The sequence below is a fragment of the Pongo pygmaeus genome, chromosome 19 (assembly GCF_028885625.2).
Source record: "Pongo pygmaeus isolate AG05252 chromosome 19, NHGRI_mPonPyg2-v2.0_pri, whole genome shotgun sequence".
In the NCBI taxonomy this organism is placed as follows: domain Eukaryota; kingdom Metazoa; phylum Chordata; class Mammalia; order Primates; family Hominidae; genus Pongo; species Pongo pygmaeus.
Genome location: NC_072392.2, coordinates 81,579,097 through 81,601,379, shown reverse-complemented (window position 1 = coordinate 81,601,379; position 22,283 = coordinate 81,579,097). Strand labels below are relative to the sequence as shown.

General features: G+C 37.0%; 1 protein-coding gene and 1 pseudogene across 6 annotated transcripts in view; one reads left to right on the top strand and one right to left on the bottom strand.

Annotated features, from left to right (window-relative positions):
- The window catches only part of TANC2 (tetratricopeptide repeat, ankyrin repeat and coiled-coil containing 2), a 487,927-nt gene that overhangs the window by 85,550 nt on the left and 380,094 nt on the right, over positions 1–22,283 (bottom strand). For all 6 annotated transcript variants that reach the window (XM_063657089.1, XM_054458934.2, XM_063657088.1 and 3 more), the window contains one exon: positions 3,454–3,685. In XM_063657089.1, coding sequence (XP_063513159.1) covers positions 3,454–3,685 — 232 coding nt within the window. The remainder of the gene's footprint in view (positions 1–3,453; positions 3,686–22,283) is intronic.
- On the top strand, positions 11,279–11,864 carry LOC129016821 (density-regulated protein-like; annotated as a pseudogene).

Sequence of the window (22,283 nt, the reverse complement as noted above, 5' to 3'; positions counted from 1 at the left end):
TGGGACTACAGCTGTGCACCACCATGCCTGCTGGTGTTGTTGTTGAGATGGGTACTTGCTATATTGCCCAGGCTGGTCTTGAATTCTAGGCTCAAGTGATCCTCCTGCCTTGGCCTCCCAAAGCACTGGGATTACAGGCATAAGCCACCAAGCCTAGCCTAAATTCCTTTTATGTTCCAGTTACCGTACTAGCTGCTATGTCTTCAATGGTTATGCAGCTTTTATAGTTTAGAGGGATAAAAATATGCTAAACATTAAATAACTACATAGTCATTAATTACATTGTTCTGCCTCAGCCTCCAGAGTAGCTGGGACTATAGCTACTTCTCTCTTTAATTTGGTCTATTTTTGATTCATGAATTTTGAACCTCTGTTATTTGGTGCATACATCTAATACGTGTTCCTGATGAATTGGCCCTTTTATGTTTATCAAATGCCTCCTTAGAAATAACTTCTTGTCTTGAAGTCTACTCTGTCTGAGATTACTATAGTCACTCCAGCTTTCTTATGCTCCATGTTTATACAGTCTCTATCCTTTTACTTTCAATCTGTGTCTTTATATTTAAAAAACTGCATATGGTCGAGTCTTGCTTTTTATCCAGTCTGACAGTTTCTACCTTTTAATATAAGTGTTTAGCCCATTTACATGTAATGTAATATTGATATTATTGCTTATACATCTACCATTTTGCTTGTTCTATCTCTAAAAAAAAATTCTTCTTTATTTCCCGAGTTCTTTTGGGTCACTCTAATAAATTTCAGTATTTCCAGCTGGAAAATTGTGTTTCCAGCTATTGCTCATAATGGTGATTTAAGGGTGAGTTAAAAACATGGAAATAAAATGAAGTAATTAAATTCACTTAGAACAGTATTTATAATAGAGATCGCTAAAGCTGGTTATGGAGACCTAAATGAGAAGCAGATATATCTTGTAGCAAAACTATAAAACATATGAATTATGCCAGAGCTGACTGCAAGCATTTGGATAGTCTTTTTTTTTTTTTTTTTTTTTTTGAGACGGAGTCTCGCTCTGTCGCCCAGGCTGGAGTGCAGTGGCACCATCTCGGCTCACTGCAAGCTCTGCCTCCCAGGTTCACGCTATTCTCCTGCCTCAGTCTCCCGGGTAGCTGGGACTACAGGTGCCCGCCACCACGCTCAGCTAATTTTTTGTATTTTTAGTAGAGATGGGGATTCACTGTGTTAGCCAGGATGGTCTTGATCTCCTGACCTTGTGATCCACCTGCCTCAGCCTCCCAAAGTGCTGGGATGGATAGTCTTCTTGAATTGGCTGTAAGGTGTAGATCCTTGTATCACTGTGCTTCTTTCAAGGTACTCCTACATGTGAGCAGTTTCTATATTCATTTATCTGTTCAAAATGTATTTCCTAAAATGCCTACTATGTTCAAGGTGAGGTAACCACTATGAAGGATAAAAGCTGAATTTTACAAAGTTCCTAATTTCAATAACATACAATTTACTCAAAGGGATAAGTACAAAAGTAATTCTTATAAACTGCAAAGTGTATCTGGCATATGGTAAATATTTAATAAATGTTAATAATAAAATTTTAAATTCTTGTTATACATTATGTGTTATGTACCATAAATACATATATATATTTTGAAAAAAGATCTAATGTTATTTGGAAGGACATCATTTCTGACTGGAGGGGGCAGGTAGATCAGTAGGTATTTCATGAATGAGGTAGCATTTAAGCTGGTCCTTGATAGATGGGTGGAATTCTGACAGGCAGAGATGTAAGAAGGAGGTATATCAAGAAAGAAAATAATGAGTAAATATATGGAGGTGGGAAAATCTAGGGGAGTATTTGAGGATTAGTGAATATTTTAGTTTACACATAAACACAGGGTTCCTAAGGATAATAGTGAATAATAAGGCTGAAAAGTAGGTTGGATACTGGCCATCAAGCATCTTGAATGTCAGAACAAGGAACTGAAAGTTAATTCAGAAGGCAACAGGCAATCAGCGGATTATGAATTGGGGAATTATGTGATCAGAGAAGTGCTTTATAAAACTTTATCTGGAAGCAATACATAAAGTCTAGAAGACTGGAGAGACTGGGGAAGAACTTCCCCATCAGGTGTTCCGTGAATGGTTTAGAAGTGTACTTAAAATTCAGCCCTCAGGACATCTGAGGCTTGGCAGAGCTATCTCCTCAGGGCCAGTCACGTCCAGCAATGAGGAGTTATAAATTTTTATCCCAGTATGCTAGACAAAGTTTTATTATTTTGTAAGTGTGTCATGACGTGGAAAGAGCACTAAACTAGAGAACCAGGAAAGACCAGGATGAGGTAATGATAGATATGATGTTACGGGCAGATGAACAGTCCTTGTGGCAATGATGCTAGAAACAACTGAGCCAAGCGTGTGTGAGAAACATGATGAAGGCACAATTAACAGGTTATAGAGATTGACTGAATGTCCAGGAAATAGGCTTAAAAATACTTGTGGAGAAACAACAATGTTTAAAAAGGTAACAGGTAGCAAAGGTAGTGACAGAGGTCATCAGAGTAGAGGAGAAAGAGAAATTCTGATATCCAAGTAACCAGCATGGAAGCTGAAATAACTGAAGATGATGGCCAGGAGAAATTATAAACCATCTTTCCTTATTAGTGCCTCCAAAGCCCTTGAGAAAGGTGTTTAAGTCTCTCAGGAATAAACAGGATTGCTCAGGAATTTTATGCATACCCACATCCTTTTCCTTGGCTTCTGGCACTAACAAAACATTGTTAAGGGCATGGGGCAGGAAGACTTAAGAAGGCACGTACCATTTTCAAGGAAATGGCTGCACTTAGGCCACTGCTAACACTAGAATTGCAGAGGAAAAAGGGAGGAAAGGCATGAGCATGAGTGGGGAGATGGATCTCATTTAATTTTTTTCACTTTTAAAAAATAACAGCTCTCCTATGATACAATTTATGCACCTTAAAATACCCTTATGCCCCTTAAGTAGATTTTAAAGTGTACTGTTAAATGATTTCTGGTTTATACAGAGAATTGTGCAACCATGGATGCCATTCCACTTCACATGAACTGATGGGGTAATAAAATACGTTTTTTATTAATATTACATATTACAGGGGAGATTTATAACCATAGAAACTTCACAACACTGCGCTGGAGCCACAAATTTACTGACTTATTCAAACTTCACAGAAAGGACTGAAAGCTCTGCTATCTTCAGGACAAGGAAAAGGCATTCTGTTTGGAAATAAGAATGAGAATTTTTATAAAGAAAAGAAGTAGTAGTTACTGCTGGATTTTTTTTTTTGCAAGTAAAATCTCTCGTCTGTTAACTGTATCCTACAGGATATCCAGCTATGGAACATTTAGTTTTGGCATTGTGATAAAATTAATCATTTTTATAGTATGAACCGGGTGACCTTGGGCTCTAAACCTCCATCTTTCCCCTCCTTTGGGCCTTATCTGTACCTTTATGGAGATTTTCTAGTGGCTCCAGGACTCCCCTCCGGAAGGAGGCCATGGGGTCTTGAACACAGGACCGAAGGCTCAGCATGCTCTGCAGGTGAGGTTCCCGAAGAAGCTGCTCCCGATAGGCTGTCAGCTGAGGTGAGCGGCAGAGCAAGGCAGCAACGTTGTGGACAAATTCTGGCACCAAGCAAGTGTAGGCATTATCTGCTTGACAATAGTGATAGGCAACCACCTGCAAAAGAAAGATGAGAATGCAAACAGGCTTATCAGTAGTAAGAGCAATAGCTATGATTATCAGCTATTGAGTGATTATACTAGAAATCAGTTAATATCTCAGTATTACATAATACTTTTTTGTCTCTACATTCCTCAACTTTTCCAAGTAAACATAAAAGCTGCTAACTCAGAGTCTGATTTATGTAAGATCAGAAATCTGATACATTACTTCTATTGTATGCATATGATATCATAACCCAGAATAAAATTTGTAAATAAAAATGGAGTTTTCCTCTGGATTATAAGAAGTAGGAAGCAAGCCTGAAAATAAAGACTTACATTGATATCACTAACATTTATTCAGCATGGAGCAGTATAGGAAAGAGTCTAATCTTTAAACAAAGCACGAGGAATAAAATAATCCAAGAAAAATCATGTTAGTCTCAACAAACACATAGACTTCTATCAATTTTTGGATTACAGGTGTGTTATAAACTAAGTCTTATAAAAATAAAGTAATTCAGATTTTAAAATTAGCATTAAATGTTTTCTGAGCACCCAGGCAGAGACAGAAAAAGAGTATCAGAATTAGACAAAAGGAAGAAGGAAAGGAGTGAGATTTTTGTTAGATGTAGATCTTAAAATCAAAGAACATGGAAAATTTATAAGCATTAATACCATCCAGGGTCTGGGCTGACTGGCTAGGACCTGGAGTTCTAGGCTCTGTTTTTTGTTTGTTAGAATCTGCACAGCACTCATCCCAGGTCTTCTGGCTGTTCTCTTTGCCTCCAGGGCAAGTACAAAGGGGATTTTAATCTGGACCACTTTTCTGGCTCATTACTACCCAGAAAAGGGATTGGATTGTGTAGAAAATACCAAACTGGAAGGGGGAGATTCAGCTTGAATGTAGAGAAAGCACTCAGCATGGTGCTCAGCACCTAGTAAATCATAGCAATGTCAGCTGATGCCGCCATTATCATCACCATCTTCATCCTCCTCACTGCCATCATTCTTAAGGATCTGTATACTGTCTTTTTCAGCTACTAGCTTTGTGCCTATATACCGGCAACTGAAATCTGTCCTGGGGCATTCACTGACGTATGAATTCCACTCTTCAGGCATCTCTTAGAGAACACCACCTCCAACTTATCAGGCATCTGCCAGTCATCTACTAAAGAGCTCTGCTTTGAAAAGACTCCTCATCTACTGGTATGGTCATCCTAGTTCTTTTAACACATGTTGGAAATGTCGATATTTTTTGAACACCTGAAATCCTTCTCATTAAACATAAAAAAAAACCCCAAACAATACAGGAAATGTTACTACATATACAAAGCTGAAGATAGGAATTGCCTGTGAGTGAAGCAATGAAGTCTGAGCACAATATGGAAAGTGGAAATCAGAGGTTGTATTTTAAAAATCTCCACTTTTCTTCAGATAGACTGGTGATTATTTTACCTATTGTATTTTACCTATCTTAAACACAATGTAAGGAACCTAAATAGAAAACCTGTCAGCAACTGATCTGTCCTCTCAATGAACAGTGAATGCCAGTGGTTAGGTCTACATGGGTACAAATCTCCACTTGATAAAAAGCTAACAGCAAACCTCTACATCAATATAAACTTTCATCATATTTCACTTCAATTGATTCCACATGTTGAGGCTAAGCGCAGCTTAGAAAATCAGCTGCAACATCCTAAAGTAAGAAGATATCATTTTAAAGATAAAAATTGTGATATTTAGAAAAAGGATTATTTTACTGATTTTATTTAAAAAAAACCCATCTGTGCTCTTGGCTGAATGTTTCATCTAAAAGACAATGCTGAAGTTGCACCTTCTGTGCTGGTGAGGTTGTGGAGAAAAAGGAATGTGTATACACTGTTGGTGGGAGTGTAAATTAGTTCAATCATTGTTGAAAAGTGTAGCGATTCCTCAAAGACCTAAAAACAGAACTACCATTCAACCCAGCAATCCCATTACTGGGTATAAATCCAAAGAAATACAAATTGTTCTATCATAAAGACACATACACACGTATGTTCACTGCAGCACTATTCACAATAGCAAAGACATGGAATCAACCTCAATGCCCATCAATGGCAGACTGGATAAAAATGTGTTACATATACACCATGGAATACTATGCAGCTGTACAAGAGAATGAGATCATGTCCTCCTCAGGAACATGGCTGGAACTGGAGGCCACTATCTTTAGCAAACTAATGCAAGAACAGAAAACCAAATACTGCATGTTCTCACTTATAAGTGAGAGCTAAAAGATGAGAACACATGGACACATAGAGGGAAACAACAACTGGGGCCTACTGGAGGGCGGAGAGTGGGAAGAGGGAGAGGATCAGTAAAAATAACTAATGGGTACTAGGCTTAATGCCCGGGTGATGAAATACTCTGTATAACAAACTCCTGTGACACGAGTTTACCTATATAATAAACGTGCACGTGTGCCTCTGACCTTAAAATAAAAGTTAAAAAAAAAAAAGCATAAAGAAAAAAAAAAAGATTGGAAAGAAGCCAAAGATGCCCACTTTCACCACTACTATCCAATATAATACGAGTGATTCTGGGTAGCACTATAAAGAAAAATAAAAGAAATAGGAAGAGCAGAGACTTAAATGGAAAAGATAGTTTTTATTATTAAAATATACAGTTATCTATATAGAGAAAAATAAGCCATTAGAATTAATAGAGTTCAAGATTTTTGGTACAAGATTATCTTGTAAAAGTTAATAACATTTTTGACTCCAGGAATAACTACTTAGAATTATAGTAAAAAATATGATATCCACAAAGGTATGAGGCAGAAAATTTAACTAAGAATATTAAAAATAAATAAATAAAGTTGCACCTTCTGTGGCTGCCTCTCTTTTAATTTTTAGATATTTCTTTGGCATTCCAAATATAAAGTCTTGATGCATTTGCAGAATTCAGGCAACATCTTCATTAGATTTGCACTGTGGCTCAAAATAGATTATTTACTAGATGTTTTAAAGTAGCTACGTAGTAGGTATATGTACATACAATCTGTCAAAAACATCTGTTACTTCCTCCAAATTTTCTATTAATATTATGTATAACTTTCCCTCCGTATAAAAACAGAAAACAAGCCTGAAAATGTAGATTTTTTTTCCCTTCAGTTTCTCATTAGTACCAGCGCTCGGTAAGAGATACTAGATCACTCCCTACACCTTTGAGAAAGTCATCATACATAGTCACTATTATTACAACTCCTTGGGAATGGTTCAGGATTAGTCTATGCATAATAAATCAGCATGTAAAACCTTTCTCCTTGGCGAATTCTCGTCTCTCAAAGTAACTTGTTTAAATTTCATTTTTTAGCTATGTCTTTCTTACATTATTTTTTTCATTTCAAGTTTTCCTTCTGTTAAATTCCTAAACTTTTTCTTAAAACAATTTCATCCACAGCATATCTGATATGAGCGGAGTTGCATTATTTCTTTGAAGGAAGATAGCAAGTAAGTTTTAGGTTACTCTTGTGAGGGAAGAAAGAAAAGGGCAGGCCTGGGGGCTATATACAGAAAGAAAAGACTAGAGGTCAATACAGCCTTGTGTATAAAATCTCTTGATTTAATGCTGTATATAAAAATGATAAAACTAGTCATAAACGTCATCAAAGGGAGTGACTGAGTGGCAGCAAAAATGTCACGCTTGTGTTGAGTCACAGGCCTTCACTCTCCACAGACCATTTTCTACTTCAAATGAAGGATCAGTGACAGAATTAAGCTAATCTCACATAAAGTGAAGGCAGCTTTGAATATCTAAAATTTGTTTGGAAATATAATTCTAATTTCTATACTGACTGGCATTTGTATCACTTAAACTAATATTGTGACTGCCCTTCCCCAGGTCAGCTGTCACATGCTTACTCTCCATGTTCCTTTTCATTACTCCTTCTGTGAATGTCTTCTTCCTCACTACCACCCGACTGATTTCCTAATCAGCAAAACCCTTCCAACTCTAAAGTTTGATTCTTAATATTTTCGGACTTGGTGGCTCACCATAAATAACAACTCTCTCTTCCTTTTCTCTTAGTCCCTCAATTCTGACTCTAATCCTCATGCTGGGACTAGATGCTAAGAATAGATCCTAGGCTAGAGTTCTGCCTCAGTAATTTTCCAGCTTGGAGCCCTACCATTTTTTTTTTTTTTTTTTTTGGCAGTAGGACTTTTATTTATTTTTTAATTTTTTACTTTGAACTAACTTTAGACTTACAGAAATGTTGCAAAAGTAGTACACAGAGTTTCTATTTATCCTTCATCCAGCTTCCCTTATTATTAACATTTTACATAACCATAGCAAAATTATCAAAACCAGGAAATTAACATTGGCAATACTATTACCTATAGACATTATTCAAATTTTAGTTTTTCCACTATGTCTTTTCCTGTTCCTGGATTCTATCCAGGACCCCATACTGTATTTAGTTATTTTTCTTCAGTCTTCTGGAGTCTGTAAGAGATCCTTAGTCTTTGTCTTCTATTTCCTTGACACTTTTTTTTTTTTTTTTTTTGAGAAAGAGTCTCGCACTGTTGCCTGGGCTAGAGTGCAATGGTGCGATCTCGGCTCACTGCAACCTCCACCTCCCAGGTTCATGTGATTCTCCTATCTCAACCTCCTGAGTAGCTGGGATTACAGGTGCACACCACCATGCCCGGCTAATTTTTCTGTATTTTTAGTAGAGATGGGGTTTCACTATGTTGGCCAGGCTGGTCTCGAACTCCTGACCTTGTGATCTGCCCACCTCAGCCTCCCAAAGTGTTGGGATTACAGGCATGAGCCACCGTGCCTGGCCATCTTGACACTTTTGAAGGGTACTGATCAATTATTTTGTTGAATGACTCTCAATTTGGGTTTGTCTGATGTTTTCTCATGATGTAACTGAGAGTTTTCGTCAAGAATACCAGAAAAACAGTGTTTTATCCCTCTTTGTGGATCATATCACAGGGTTCATGATAGTGACGTGTTTTTTACTGGTGATAGAGTTTGGATATTTGTCCCTGCCCAAATCTCAGACTGAAATGTAATTCCCAATGTTGGAGATGCGTCCTGGAGGGAGGTGGTTTGGGTCATGGGGGCAGATCCCTCAAGGCTTGGTGCTGTCCTCACCACAGTGAATGAGTTCTCACAAGATCTGGTCATTTAAAAATGTGTACCACCTCCCCAACCCACCTCCTGCTCTGGCCATGTGATGTGCCTGCTAGCATCTCACCTTCCACCATGAATGAAAGCTCCCCAAGGCCTCCTCAAAAGCTGGGCACATGCCAGTGCCATGCTCATACAGCCTGCAGGACTATTCAATCAAACCTCTTTTCTTTAGAAATTACCCAGTCTCAGGTATTTCTTTATAGCAATGCAAGAATGGCCTAACACAACTGGTAATGTTGCCCTTGATCACTTTGTTAAGGTTCTGCTAGGTTCTTCTACTATCATCTTTCCCTTTGTAGTTAATAAATATCTTAAGGGAGAAACGTTTGAGGCTATGCAAATCCTGTTTCTCCTTAAACTTTTGCCCATTAATTTTAGTATCTATCAGTGGATCTTGTCTGCAGCAGTAATTCCTGTGGTGTTTGCCTCACAGTAATTTTCTCTTCCCCTCTTTGTTTCTTTCTACATTTATTAATTAGAATCCTATTGGAAGAAAGAGTTCTCCCTCATCTCCCATTTATTTATTATTGATTTAATAAGTATGGGCTTATTTTATCCTATTGGTTATAATTCAATACTATATTAATTTTGTTGCTCAATTTGTTCCAGCTTTAGTCACTAGGATCTCCTTCAGGTTGACTGCTGTATTCTTTCAAGAAGGCTCTATCTTTTTTTGAGCAAGTTCTTGCTTTTTGGCACCAAAAGATGTTCTAGACTTATTTTGTATTTTCCCTGCCTCTGGGATCATCTACTTCTCTAAAAAGCCTCTGTTCTTTTTACTGGAAAATGATATTAAGAAAAAAGATCTGGGCACCAGTTGTGATTATTGTATTGAGGTGTCATTGCTTTTGGGTTCTCACTGAACAGAGCTAAGAAATACAAATATGTATAAAGGCATACCTTGGAGATACTGTGGGTTTTGTTCCAGGCCATCAAAATAAAACAAACAGAGCAATAAGGTGAGTCACTCAATTTTTTTGATTTCCCTGTGCATATAAAAGTTATGTTTACACCATAATCTATTAAGTGTGCAATAGAATTATGTCTAAAAACATGTACATACCCTAATTTAAAAATACTTTATTGTTAAAAATGCTAATGATCACATGAGCCTCCAGTGAATCCTCTTTTTGCTTGTGTAAGGGGGTCTTCCCTCGATGTGGATGGCTGCTGACTGATTAGGGTGGTGATTGCTGAAGGATGGGTGACTGTGGCAACTGCTTAAAATAAGACAATAAAGTTTGCTGCATTAATTGGCTCTTCCTTTCATGAAAGATTTCTCTGTAGTATGTGATACTCTTTGATAGGATTTTACCCATAGGAGAACTACTTTCAAAGCTGGAGTTAATCCGCTCAAACCCTGGCACTACTTCATCAACTAAGTATATGTCATATTCTAAATCGCTCATTGTTATTTTTACAATGCTCACAGCATCTTCACCAAGTATAGATTCCATCTTAAGAAATCATTTTCTTTGCTCTTCCATAGGAAGCAACCCTACATCCATTCAAGTTTTATCATGAGATTGTAGCAATTCAATCACATCTTCAGGCTCCGCTTATAATTCTAGTTCTCTTACTATTTCTGCCATATCTGCAGTTACTTCCTTCACTGAAGTCTTGAACCTCTCTCATGGTCATCTATGATGGTTAAAATTAATTTCTTCCAAACTCCTAGTAATGTTAATATTGACCTCCTATGAATCACAGATGTTCTTAATGGCATCTAGAATGGTGAATCTTTTCCAGAGGAAAATCTTGAAAATCCTTTTCAATTTACTTTGCCCAGATCCATCGGAACAATCATTATCGATGGGAGTTCTAGCCTCATGAAATGTATTTCTTAAGTTACAAGACTTAAAAGTCAAAATTACTCCTTGATCCACGGGCTAAAGAATGTTGTGTTAGCAGACATGACAACAATAATAATCTTGTATGTCACCATCAGAGCTCTTAGGTGACTAGATGTATTGTCCATGAGCAGTAATATTTTGAAAGTTATCTTTTTTTCTGTGTAGATCTCAACAGTGGGCTTAAAATAATCAGTAAACCATGCTGTAAACAGATGTGCTATCATCCAGGCTTTGTTGCTTCATTTATAGAGCACAGGTAGAATAGATTTAGCATCATTCTTAAGGGCCCTAGAATTTTTGGAATGATAAATGAACATTGGCTTTAACTGAAAGTCACCAGCTACATTAGTCCCTAACAAGAGAGTCAGCCTGTCTTTTGAGGCTCTCAAGGCAGGCATTGACTTCTCTCTAGCTATAGAAGTCCTAGGTGGCACCAGCTGCCCACAGAAGGCTATTTTGTCTACACTAAGAATCTATCGTTGCTCTCGGGTGGCCCAGGCCAGGGAAGACAAGTTCTATGCGTCACTTCAACTGGCCATAGTGGTAGAAGTAGAGGCAGCGGGGCCTGTGTGACCACCTGGGTTTGTGAAATGGCTGCTGGCATTTCTGAATCCAGTGGGGCTGATTGCAAAGGAGGCCCAAGGAACAGTGCCAAGTTAGATGCTGATTACTCACTTTGAGTCCTTTATTGCAGAGTCTGTTCATTACCAACAGGGTACTGTGAATATATGCCTGATGTTGCTAAATGAAATGAATTTGAAAAACTTACTGTAGAAAATTCACCCAATCAAGAAGTGGAATTAGTAAGGGTCAAGGAATAGCAGGGGAAGGGGAGAAGAAAAAACAGAAGAGAGGTGGAAGAGGTCAAATAAAACCAAAAAAGAGACTGTACCATATAAAAGGTTATTATAGACAAAATTCCCAGAGCAAAGAAGAAATATGTAAAAACAGCGTGTGGCTTTGCAACTTTTGAAGTTGATCTTAAAGAAGCACAAAGATTTTTCTGCTCAAAAATTCTCCTGTGGTACCTCAGTAACAGGGGAGGATGAAATTATTCAGGAAGACTCTACGGATGGCATAATTGATATCATTCAGAAAAAACAGCCAGAGGTGGATGATGACAGCATCGAAGATCTCGAAGAAGTAAATATGTAGTTTTGAAAATACGTCTGTATTTAACGGCCGGAACTGAGAGTTGATACCGCCAAACGGAGAGAAGTCTTTTAAATATAAATAAATAAACATACACACACACACACACTCTTATCTTAGAGTAAAACTGTAGGCTTCATTCTTGGTGTTTTCGCTGTTCTGTACAAGGTTGTTTGGTTTTTTATTGCCATAGTCAAATAAATAGGAGATATTGTCTGTGCATGAAATAGAATTTAGACAAAAAATTCTGGTCATTTGCTACTGACTTTTCCCTCTCTTCTTAATTTTTTTTGAAAAACCCAGATTTTTTTGTGGGAAGCATTTCTGTTGATTATTTTACTGATCTAACGCTGAGTGATTTTTAAAAAGCATTCCAATTTGGCTTCCTCACCAGTAATAAGAAGAAGAATACCTTGCTTCTTTGACATGACAGTTTAGAGATGGATGAGAATCTAATAGATTTGTGGTTGAATTTGCTTCACTGTTATCAAGTCCACTTCGTGGGCACAATAACATACTGTTGGTGGGATTTGTTCAAGCTATTCTGGAAATTATTTGGTAAAGTATACTAAAAGCCTTTAGACCATTTGCACTGTTTGTACTAGTAAGCCGCTTCTTTGACATCATTCTAAAGAAATAATCAGTCTTGCATAAAACTTATGAATGAAGGTATGGATCACAATGTTATTTATAATATCAAAAAGTTGCAAATAATATAAACAATTAGGAAATAAATGGTTAAATAAGTGATAATGCATCATGTGGTAGAATATTATGCATGTGTTTAAAAACCATATTTTCTAAGAATATTTGGAAACACACTTGGCAATGTCAAGTAGGGGCACACCCCAGATACATTATTATTTTTTAGTACGGAGTTTCACTCTTGTTGCCCAGGCTGGAGTGCAATGGTGCCATCTCGGCTCACTGCAACCTCTGCCTCCCGGGTTCAAGCAAGTCTCCTGCCTCAGCCTCCCAAGTAGCTGGGATTACAGGCATGCGCCATCATGCCCGGCTAATTTTTGTATTTTTAGTAGAGATGGGGTTTCACCATGTTGACCAGGCTGGTCTCAAACTCCTGACCTCAGGTTATTCACCCACCTCGGCCTCTCAAAGTGCTAGGATTACAGGCAGGAGCCACCGCGCCCCGCCTACATTTTAGATATTTATTATAATCATTGTTCTCAGTGGAAGTCCATTCAGAGGCTAGAGGCTCTTGTTGTGGCTATAAATTATGTGAGTAAAATTCTGCTAACCAATTAAAAATAATATATACCCATGTTTAACAGTCTGGAAAACAGCAATTAAAACATATCTTTCTTATAGAAGAATGGACACTTTTAATGAATGCATTAGATGAATTATACTTTAAGTCAGGTGCTGCAAATCAAAAAGATGGCTTGTATTTTAAATTGGTATGGTCACCTTTAAGAATTTGGAACCCACGAAACCATTGTTTATTGTCATGCAAATTATGATCCTGAATAATTTTTTTTTTTAAATAAAGTCTCAGAAAATGTGTAATAAAGATGTAAAGTAAAACAATGAAAAAAAAGGAAAATCTATGGTTTAAGTGTAGCCACTTTCATCAATTATCTTAGCTGGATCTTCTGGATAACTTGTTACAGCTCGTATATCAGCACTTACTGCTTCACCTTGCACTTTTATGTTATGGAGACGACTTCTTTCCTTAAACCTCATGAATCAACCTCTGTTACCTTCAAACTCTTTTTCTGAAGCTTCCTCACCTCTCTCAGGCTTCATAGAATTGAAGGGAGTTAGGGCCTTACTCTGGATTAGGCTTTGGCTTATAGAAAATTTTGTGGCTGGTTTGATTTTCTAACTAGACCACTAAAATTTTCTCTGTATCAGCAAAAAGCTTGTTTTGCTTTCTTACTGTTCATGTGTTCACTAAAGCAGCACTTTTAATTTCCTTCAAGAACTTTTCCCTTATACTCAAAACTTGATTACTTGTTTGGTGCAAGAGGCCTAGCTTACAGCCTATTTTGGGTTTTTGACATGCCTTCCTCACTAAGTTTGTTTCTAGCTTTTGATTTAAAGTGAGAGATGTGTGGTTCTTCTTTTCACTTGAACACTTAGAGGCCATTATGATGTTATTCACTGGCCTAATTTCAATATTGTGTCTCAGAGAATAGGGAGGCCCAAGGAGACAGAGATGGGGGAATGGCTGGTTGGCAGAGTCACCAGAACACATAAAACATTAAATTTGCTGTCTTCATGGTATCTCAAACCAATTACAATGGTAACATCAAAGACTACTGATCACAGATTACCATAACAAATATAGTAATAATTAAAAAGTTTGAAATATTGCAAGCATTGCCAAATGTGACATGGAGACATGAAGCGAACACATGCTGTCAGAAAAATGGTGTTGACAGGCGTGTTCCAGTATGAGAGTGTCTGTTTTCCCACAGCCTTGACAACAGAATAGTTTTTAAATTGTCATGTTTTAAAATTTTTGCTAGTTGATAGGTAAAAAACTGGTATCTCAGTATTGATTTAGTTTGCATTTCTTTAGTTATGAGTTTGAACATGTTTTCAAAATGTTTCAAGGCCATTTTAATCTCTTTTTTGTGAGTTGTCTATGTCTGTTTCCCATTTTTCCATCATGTTTTGGTCCTTTTTTCCCTCAATTTTTAAGAGTTCTTTAAATATAAGAGATATTAACTCTTTATCTGTAGTATATGCTATACATTTTTTCTTAAATTTATTGATTCATTAAAAAAATAATAAACCTATCATGCTGACATCTAAGAATATGTTTTATGAAAATAACTATTTTTCAAAGCAAACATTTCAGAAAGTGGCACTGTTTAAATTTTTGCAATAGACTCCCAAATCTGCCTCTGCATTCAGTATGCTCCAAGAAACTTTTTTGGATTCAAGTATAAGAGGAAATGCCAGTCATATGTTGGAGAACGGAAAGTGGATATTTTTCTTTGATACTATGCTAAAAGTTGACAACTGGTAGATTTTTAAATTATTATGTTTGATTGGCTAATCATAATTGTACACATTTATGGGGTACAATGTGATGTTTTGATATATGTATATAATGTAGAATGATGAAATCAAGCTAATTGACATGTATCACCTCCCTATTCTATCATTTTTTATGGTGAAACACTTAAAAGTTAGTTATTTTGAAATATATTATTGTAGTTGCCCCGCTTTGTAACAGATCTTAAAACTTATTCTTCCTATCTATCTGAAAATTTGTACCCTTTGATCAACAACTTCTCCCATTCCTTCCTTCTTCACACTCCCAGTCTCTGGTAACTATCTTTCTACTGTTTACTTCTATGAGTTTAACTTTTTTAGATTCCACATATAAGAAAGATCATGCAGTATTTGTCTTTCTGTTTCTGGCTTATTTAACTTAGTATAATGTCCTTCAGTTTTATCCATATTCTCGCAAAAGACAGGATTTCCTTCTTTTTAAAGGCTAAGTAGTATTCCATTATACACACACACACACAATGAATACACACACACACACACATACACATACACATAACATGTTTTAAAATTCTGTTTTTCTTCCAATTTTTATTTTAGGTTCAGAAAGTACATGGGCAGGTTTGTTAATGGGTAAATTCCGTGGGGTTTGGTGTACAGATGACTGTCACCCACAGTGAGCACAGTACCTGACAGGTAGTATCCTCACCTTCCTCCTACTTTCCACCCTCAAGTGAGCCCCGGTGTCTGTTGTTCTCTTTCTTGTGTCCATGTGTACTCAATGTTTAGCTCCCATTTATTAGTGAGAATTTGGTATTCTGTTCCTGTATCAATTTGCTAAGGATGATGGCCTCCGGCTGCATCCATGTTGCTGTAAAAAACATGAATGATTTCATTCTTTTTTTTAATGGCTGCACAGTATTCCATGGTGTATATGTACCACATCCAGGCCACCACTGACGGGTATCTAGGTTGATTCTATGGCTTTGCTATTGTGAAAAGGGCTGCGATGAACACATGGACACATGTCTTTATATTTATATATCGAACAATTTATATTTCTTTGGGTATATACCCAGTAATGGGATTGTTGGGTTGAATAGTAACTCTGTTTTAAGTTCTTTGAGAAATTTCCAAACTGCTTTTTTAAAAAAATAACACATTTAAAAAATCCATTCAGCTTGGTTCCATATCTTGGCTACTGCAAATGATGCTGCAATGAACATGGGAGTGTGGTATCCCTTTGACATTGATTTCAGTTTCTTTGGATATATACTTGGAAGCAGGATTACTGGATCATATGATAGCTCTATTTTTAGTTGTTTGAGGAACCTCCATGCTGTTTTCCATAACGGCTGTACTAATTTACATTCCCACCAACAACGTAGAGTGCCCTTTTCTCCACATCCTTGCCAACACTTATCTTTCATCTTTTCAGTAAAAGCCATTCTAATTGGTGTGAGATGATATCTCAATGTGGTTTTAATTTGCATTTCCTTAATGATTAGTTATGCTGAGCATTTTTTCATGTACCTGCTGGCCACATGTATGCCTTCTTTTGAGAAATGTCTGTTCAGGTCCTTTGCCCAATTTTTAATCAGGTTGTTTTTTGCCATTGAATTGTTTGAGTTCCTTTTATATTTTAGATATTAACTCCTTATCAGATGTATGGTTTGCAAAGATTTTCTCCCCTTCTGTGAATTGTCTCCTCACTTTGTTAACTGTTTCCTTTGCTGTGCAAAGGTTTTTAGTTTAGATGTCATTCCATTTGTCTATTTTTCCTTTTGTTGCCTGTACTTTTGAGCTCTTTTGTCAATATTTTCTCTCAGTTTATCAGTTGTCTTTTGACTTTGTTTCTGGTATTTTTTTGGTCATGCAACATTAAAAGTTGTTTTTTTTTTTGAGAGTCTCACTCTATCACCCAGGCTGGAGTGCAGTGGCATGATTGTGGCTCACTGCAGCCCAAACCTCTTGGGCTCAAGCAATCCTTCCACCTCAGCATCCCAAGTAGCTGGGACTATAAGCACATGCCATTACGCTCAGCTAATTTTTTTTTTCTTCATAGAAACAGGGTCTCACTATGTTGCCCAGGCTGGTAAAATTTTTTCACGTGGCCAAATTTGTCAATCTTTTCTTCTATTCTTCTAGCTTTAGATCCCAGAAAGCCTTTCTCTTCACCAAGGTTAAAGAGAAAGTTACTAAGTTTTCTTCCATTAGTTGCATGGTTTCGTTTTTAAATATTTAGATCCTTAATCCATTTGCTTATTCTTGTGCATGGTGTGAGATATGAGTTATCTATATGGTTATTTAGTTGTCTCAGCCCATTTAATTAAAAAGTCCACCTTTATCCCAATGATCCGAAATACCGCCTTCATCATACACAAGTGTCCCCATGTCCTTGGGTCTAATTCTGAACTTTTTATTCTATTCCACTTGTCTATTCACATATTAGAAATACACCGTTTTGATTTAGGTTTTACAGTATGCCTCAATGGCTGGTAGTCAGAGCCCTGTTGTTTAATTAGCCGTAGCTGAGATGAGGATAATGTTTATCTTTGTTATAATTCTAGATCTAAATAGCTGTATCCTGTATATTGCTACTATTCAATTATACATTACTGATTACTTGAGCCAAAGGAGGTTAGGGCCGATAACAAATAAAAATTTTAAAGAAAAGCGGCTAATTTATTTAGTTCATCTGGAATTCCTAGAGATGCTGATCTGGCACAACATAAACAGTCTAAGTACATTCAATCTACAGTTTATGAAACTCTGTCTCAGAGGATTGGTGGAATTCCAGATTCTCAAACAAGATTAATTCCTGGAACACACGAATCTGATTCTGAATTGACCTTATAAATTGGTTGGGAACCACTATCATGTATAAGTACCCAGCTGAATACTCCAAGATTTCCTAACGGAAAATACTAACATTTTCATTCATTCACAAATATTAATTGAACTTCCATTGTTTATCAGGCACTGTGCTAGGTTTTGAAGCTATAATAATGAGTAATATAGCTATGACCCCTGTCTGCCCTCCACAGTTTAGCAGAAAACAGAGGCAATTAAACAAGTAATAATAATAGCGTGATAAGTACTAGAAGAGAGGAAATATAGGGTGCTAGGGCAACACAGAGCTGGGGCACCTTAAGGTAATTTAGGAGAGCCAGAGAAAGCTTTTTTAGAAGAAGCAATATTTAAGCTGAGACATGAAGAAGGACAAGGGGTGAACCAAGGTGTGGCAGTTTTCCAGGCAAGGGAAAAAAGTATGCAAAGGCCCTAAGGCAAGATATAGCTTTTTATTTTCAAGGAACTGAAATCAATTTTAGTGTGGCTAGCATATAAGTGAGTGAGGAATGGTGGAAGATAGGGCATGGCAAGGGTTTTCCACTGGCAGTGGTTTTGCTCCCCAGGAAACGTTTGGCAATTTCTGGAGACGTTTCTGGTTGTCTTAATTAGAGGTTGAGGGAGTGCTACTGGTAGAACAGAGGTCAAGGTCACTTCTAAATATCCTATAGTAGACAGAACAACATCCGCCTTGCCCCTGCCCGCCCCCCACCCCCCACCCCACACAAAGAATTATGTAGTCTAAAATAACTGGTCCTGGGAAAAGAGAGGTCCTTTCATTACAATTTTTATGATATTTTAAGAAGGGAGTTTGGATTTCATTCAAGGGCAAGGAGGAGCTATTTGATGGCTTTAAGTAGCAAAAAACAAATGTTTTAGACAGATTACTCAGTACAGAGAATTGACTAGAATTTCTTCATTCAAATATTTATGTGCCACGCATTGTGTAGGAGCTGGGGATAAGGTGGTGAACATTTAAACACTGACCCATTCTAGTGGAAGAGGTAGAAAATAAAAACAACACAGAAATTAACAATGAACAACAAGGCTGTTTTTCCATATTCAGTATTCCAAATGTAGATGAAATCTGGGTCTGACAGTAAAACTTCAGTGTTAATTTTTAGAGGAGAAAAGCCCTAGACAAATTTTATAAAACATCATCTATGGGGTATGTGTTGTTTAGTTTGGATCTCATTTATACTAAATGAAAATATTTTTAAAAATAATCACTACAACACAAATAAAATCTTATTCTTCATTATTGTTTTTCATTTTCTGTGTATGTATGTGTGTGTATGCATGTTTCTGGCTTACATTTCCATATTATGTTCAAAATGCTCAATATTAAAGGATTACTGAAATGACTACTTCTTTGGCTGACAGCTTTAATAGTGACCACAATAATTTCAGGAACCATGATCATTTGACACCCCCTGGTATAGTACAGAACTTGTCTCTTGGCAAGGATGACATTTAATTTTTTTCTTACATAGATTTCCTTAGGAAAAAAAACCTTTGCTTTTTGTATCTCTGTGACACTTCTTAAAATTAGCTGTTTTCTCTAATGAACTCATTTCAGATATATTAGCTTCTTAATCTATGGACTAAGTCAGTGACAACTTGCTTAATGTGTTGGGAGATTCTAGTTGCATAAAAACCTTTTTTGAAGAAGAATTTTAGGTCAGCAAAATGACTGAAAGTACATCTTCATTATAATTTTCTTGCTGTGAAGCCACATTAAATGATGGATGGATTTTCCAAAATAACACTAAACTAAAATCCTTCCTGCCACACTAGATAGGCAGCATCGTGCAGTGGTTAAGAGAATAGACTTTGCCTGCCTCAGCTTAAATCTTGACTCAGTCATGTACTAGCTTATGTTCTCAAGCAAGTTATTTAACCTCAGAGCCTCTGTTTCCTCATTTGTAAAATGGGGATAACCATAGTATTCACATTATAGGGGAGGATACTGACTCTGAATCCTCACTTCGCCATTTATTAACAGTATGACTTTGAAAAAATTAATCACTGAAGTCACTGTTTCTTCATCTGTAAAATGAGATAATGATGTACCTCATAGGGTTAAGGTAAAAATGGAGAAATGATATAGCAAATACAATGTAAATAGCACTAAGCCATAACACACATTAAGCCTTCCATAAAGGGAGGCCAACTTCTCCTTGTCTCGTGAATTTTGTGTGTATTACCACAGGGGCGCAACAGATTCAAAACCTAGAGAAATTTCTCTTGGAGTTAAATTCACATATCCAGGAAAGGCCTTGAATGAGATCTCCCTGCCCCTCTACTGTGATTACGCTTTAGAAGAAATATGCAATGTTAAGTGGAGACACACTCGAGAGATGCCAACCTATCAAAATCTTTGCTTCAAATGGAAAGTATTTCTTCAATAAATGAAATAGTTCTAAAGTTGTGACAAAAACTCTCCAGTGTTCTCAGTTAACTAGACGCACAAGAAAGAGCAAGAATGTTATGAAATACCAATGATAATTACTGACATACAAAGAATTGACACCAAGAATATGTCAAATTGAGAGATTTTTCAAGAACACTTTAAATTTTCATGTTAGTCTACCTCATCAAAACATTAACTAATTTGAAAATCCTATTTAAAAGATAATTTCTGCTTACTGGTTTGCTACAGGTGAGAAGCAAAATTGCAGGCTTCTGTTCTATGCATCTACAGAACACTTTTGTGTAGCTGAACTGTAACACGTAGCACAATAACTGGGATAACATTCAGTTTTAAGCTAAGTGGCTACTTCTGATACAATGTTATAAGCTGAACAGTATTCTACATCTAGGTGCAACTAGATTAATTTATATTTTGCCTAAGGAAGACACAATCATGAAATTTAACACATAATCACGCCTCAAATAAGTATAAACAGTCATGAATTTCCTACTTATGACGTGTAACATTTTCCAAATATTGAACATGAACATCTTGGGACTTCTCTTGATGAGAGAAAGAATAAGATGTAACAAAGTGAGGAGAATTAATTCTCTGTGATCTTAGTACTTACCATCTTCTGACATATTATATATATATTTGTTTATTGTCTTTCTTTCGTGAGAATGTGGACTATATAACAGCAGGAATTGTGTCTGTTTTGTTCACTGATTTATCTTCAGTCCTGGATTATAGGTCCTCCAAATGTATATCTAAAGTGAATAACTGAATGACTGAATAACTGAAGTGCTGGAAACACTTTAACATCTGTGTATTTCTAAGATAGATATTTAGTCTGTTCTTTTTTTTTTTTTTGAGACGTAGTCCCGCTCTGTCGCCCAGGCTGGAGTGCAGTGGTACGATCTCGGCTCACTGCAAGCTCCGCCTCCTGGGTTCACACCATTCTCTTGCCTCAGCCTCCCAAGTAGCTGGGACTACAGGCTCCCGCCACCATGCCCGGCTAATTTTTTGTATTTTTAGTAGAGACGGGGCTTCACCATGTTAGCCAGGATGGTCTTGATCTCCTGACCTCGTGATCTGCCCGCCTTGGCCTCCCAAAGTGCTGGGATTACAGGCATTCTAACTGTTCCAAAGAAGAGGATAGAGACTGTTTACACAGGACATATTTAGAAAAAACCAGACATGTCTTTTAAAGCTACAATGACTTAGCAATGAATTGAGGGAAATCTCAGATTTTGCAGAAGTCCATTTATAGATGAGGGTGTACTATTGAGTGGGGATAATTAATAATGTATCTGGGAAAACATGCTGTTTCTGGCTTGGAGCTGGAGTGTATTTCTATGAAGAAATTTAAACCTTACAATATTATAGACCATCTGTAAAACTTCAGGAAAGCATAGGAATTAGAAACACCAGGTACTGTGGAAGAGGAGGGTGAAGAAGGGACCTGAAAACACAGAATTTATTTGAAGTTTATATAAGAAGAAGTTAGAGCCCCAGATTCCCACCCCTGCCCTGCCCAGCCAGGTGACTACCTTCCCCAACACCCACAGGAAAGAGAACTAGAGAAATTAAACAAGAGAGAATCTAGACTTAGGGACACCACACATCGAGCAAGGTAGAGATCAGGTGCAGGACTGAAAACAAGGGGCTTAAGACACACACACACACACACACAAAACAAAAAACAAGAGGCTTAAGTAAATGTCTGATAGTGAACAGTGAAACCCCAGCCCTCTTTTCCTACCCAGCTCCAAAATGCTGGCACCCAAGACATATACTCTCTAGTCAGAAGATTGGAGGATTCTTTGCTAGAGAATTTGAACAGCCCAGGAAAAAAACTTAGGAATACTGACTTTTGGGCATTTCAAAAAAAGGGTGGATTGTCTTAATGTTCTATGGTCAAGCTCTCTACATACATAAGCTTCTAATCAGTTTTTCAGTGCCTAAGTAAAGAATACATTGCATCCATAAAACAAGAACAGGATGCTATAAAAAGAAGGAGACAGCTGGAGAAAAGGAAGAACTGTTACAAATTAAAACTATGAGAGCAAAAATAAAATTTTTGTAAAAGGATTGGAAAGTAATGTTGAAGAAATCTCTCCAAGGTGGATTAAAAAACCAAAAAACAAAAGTATAGAAAACAGAAAAGTTAAGAA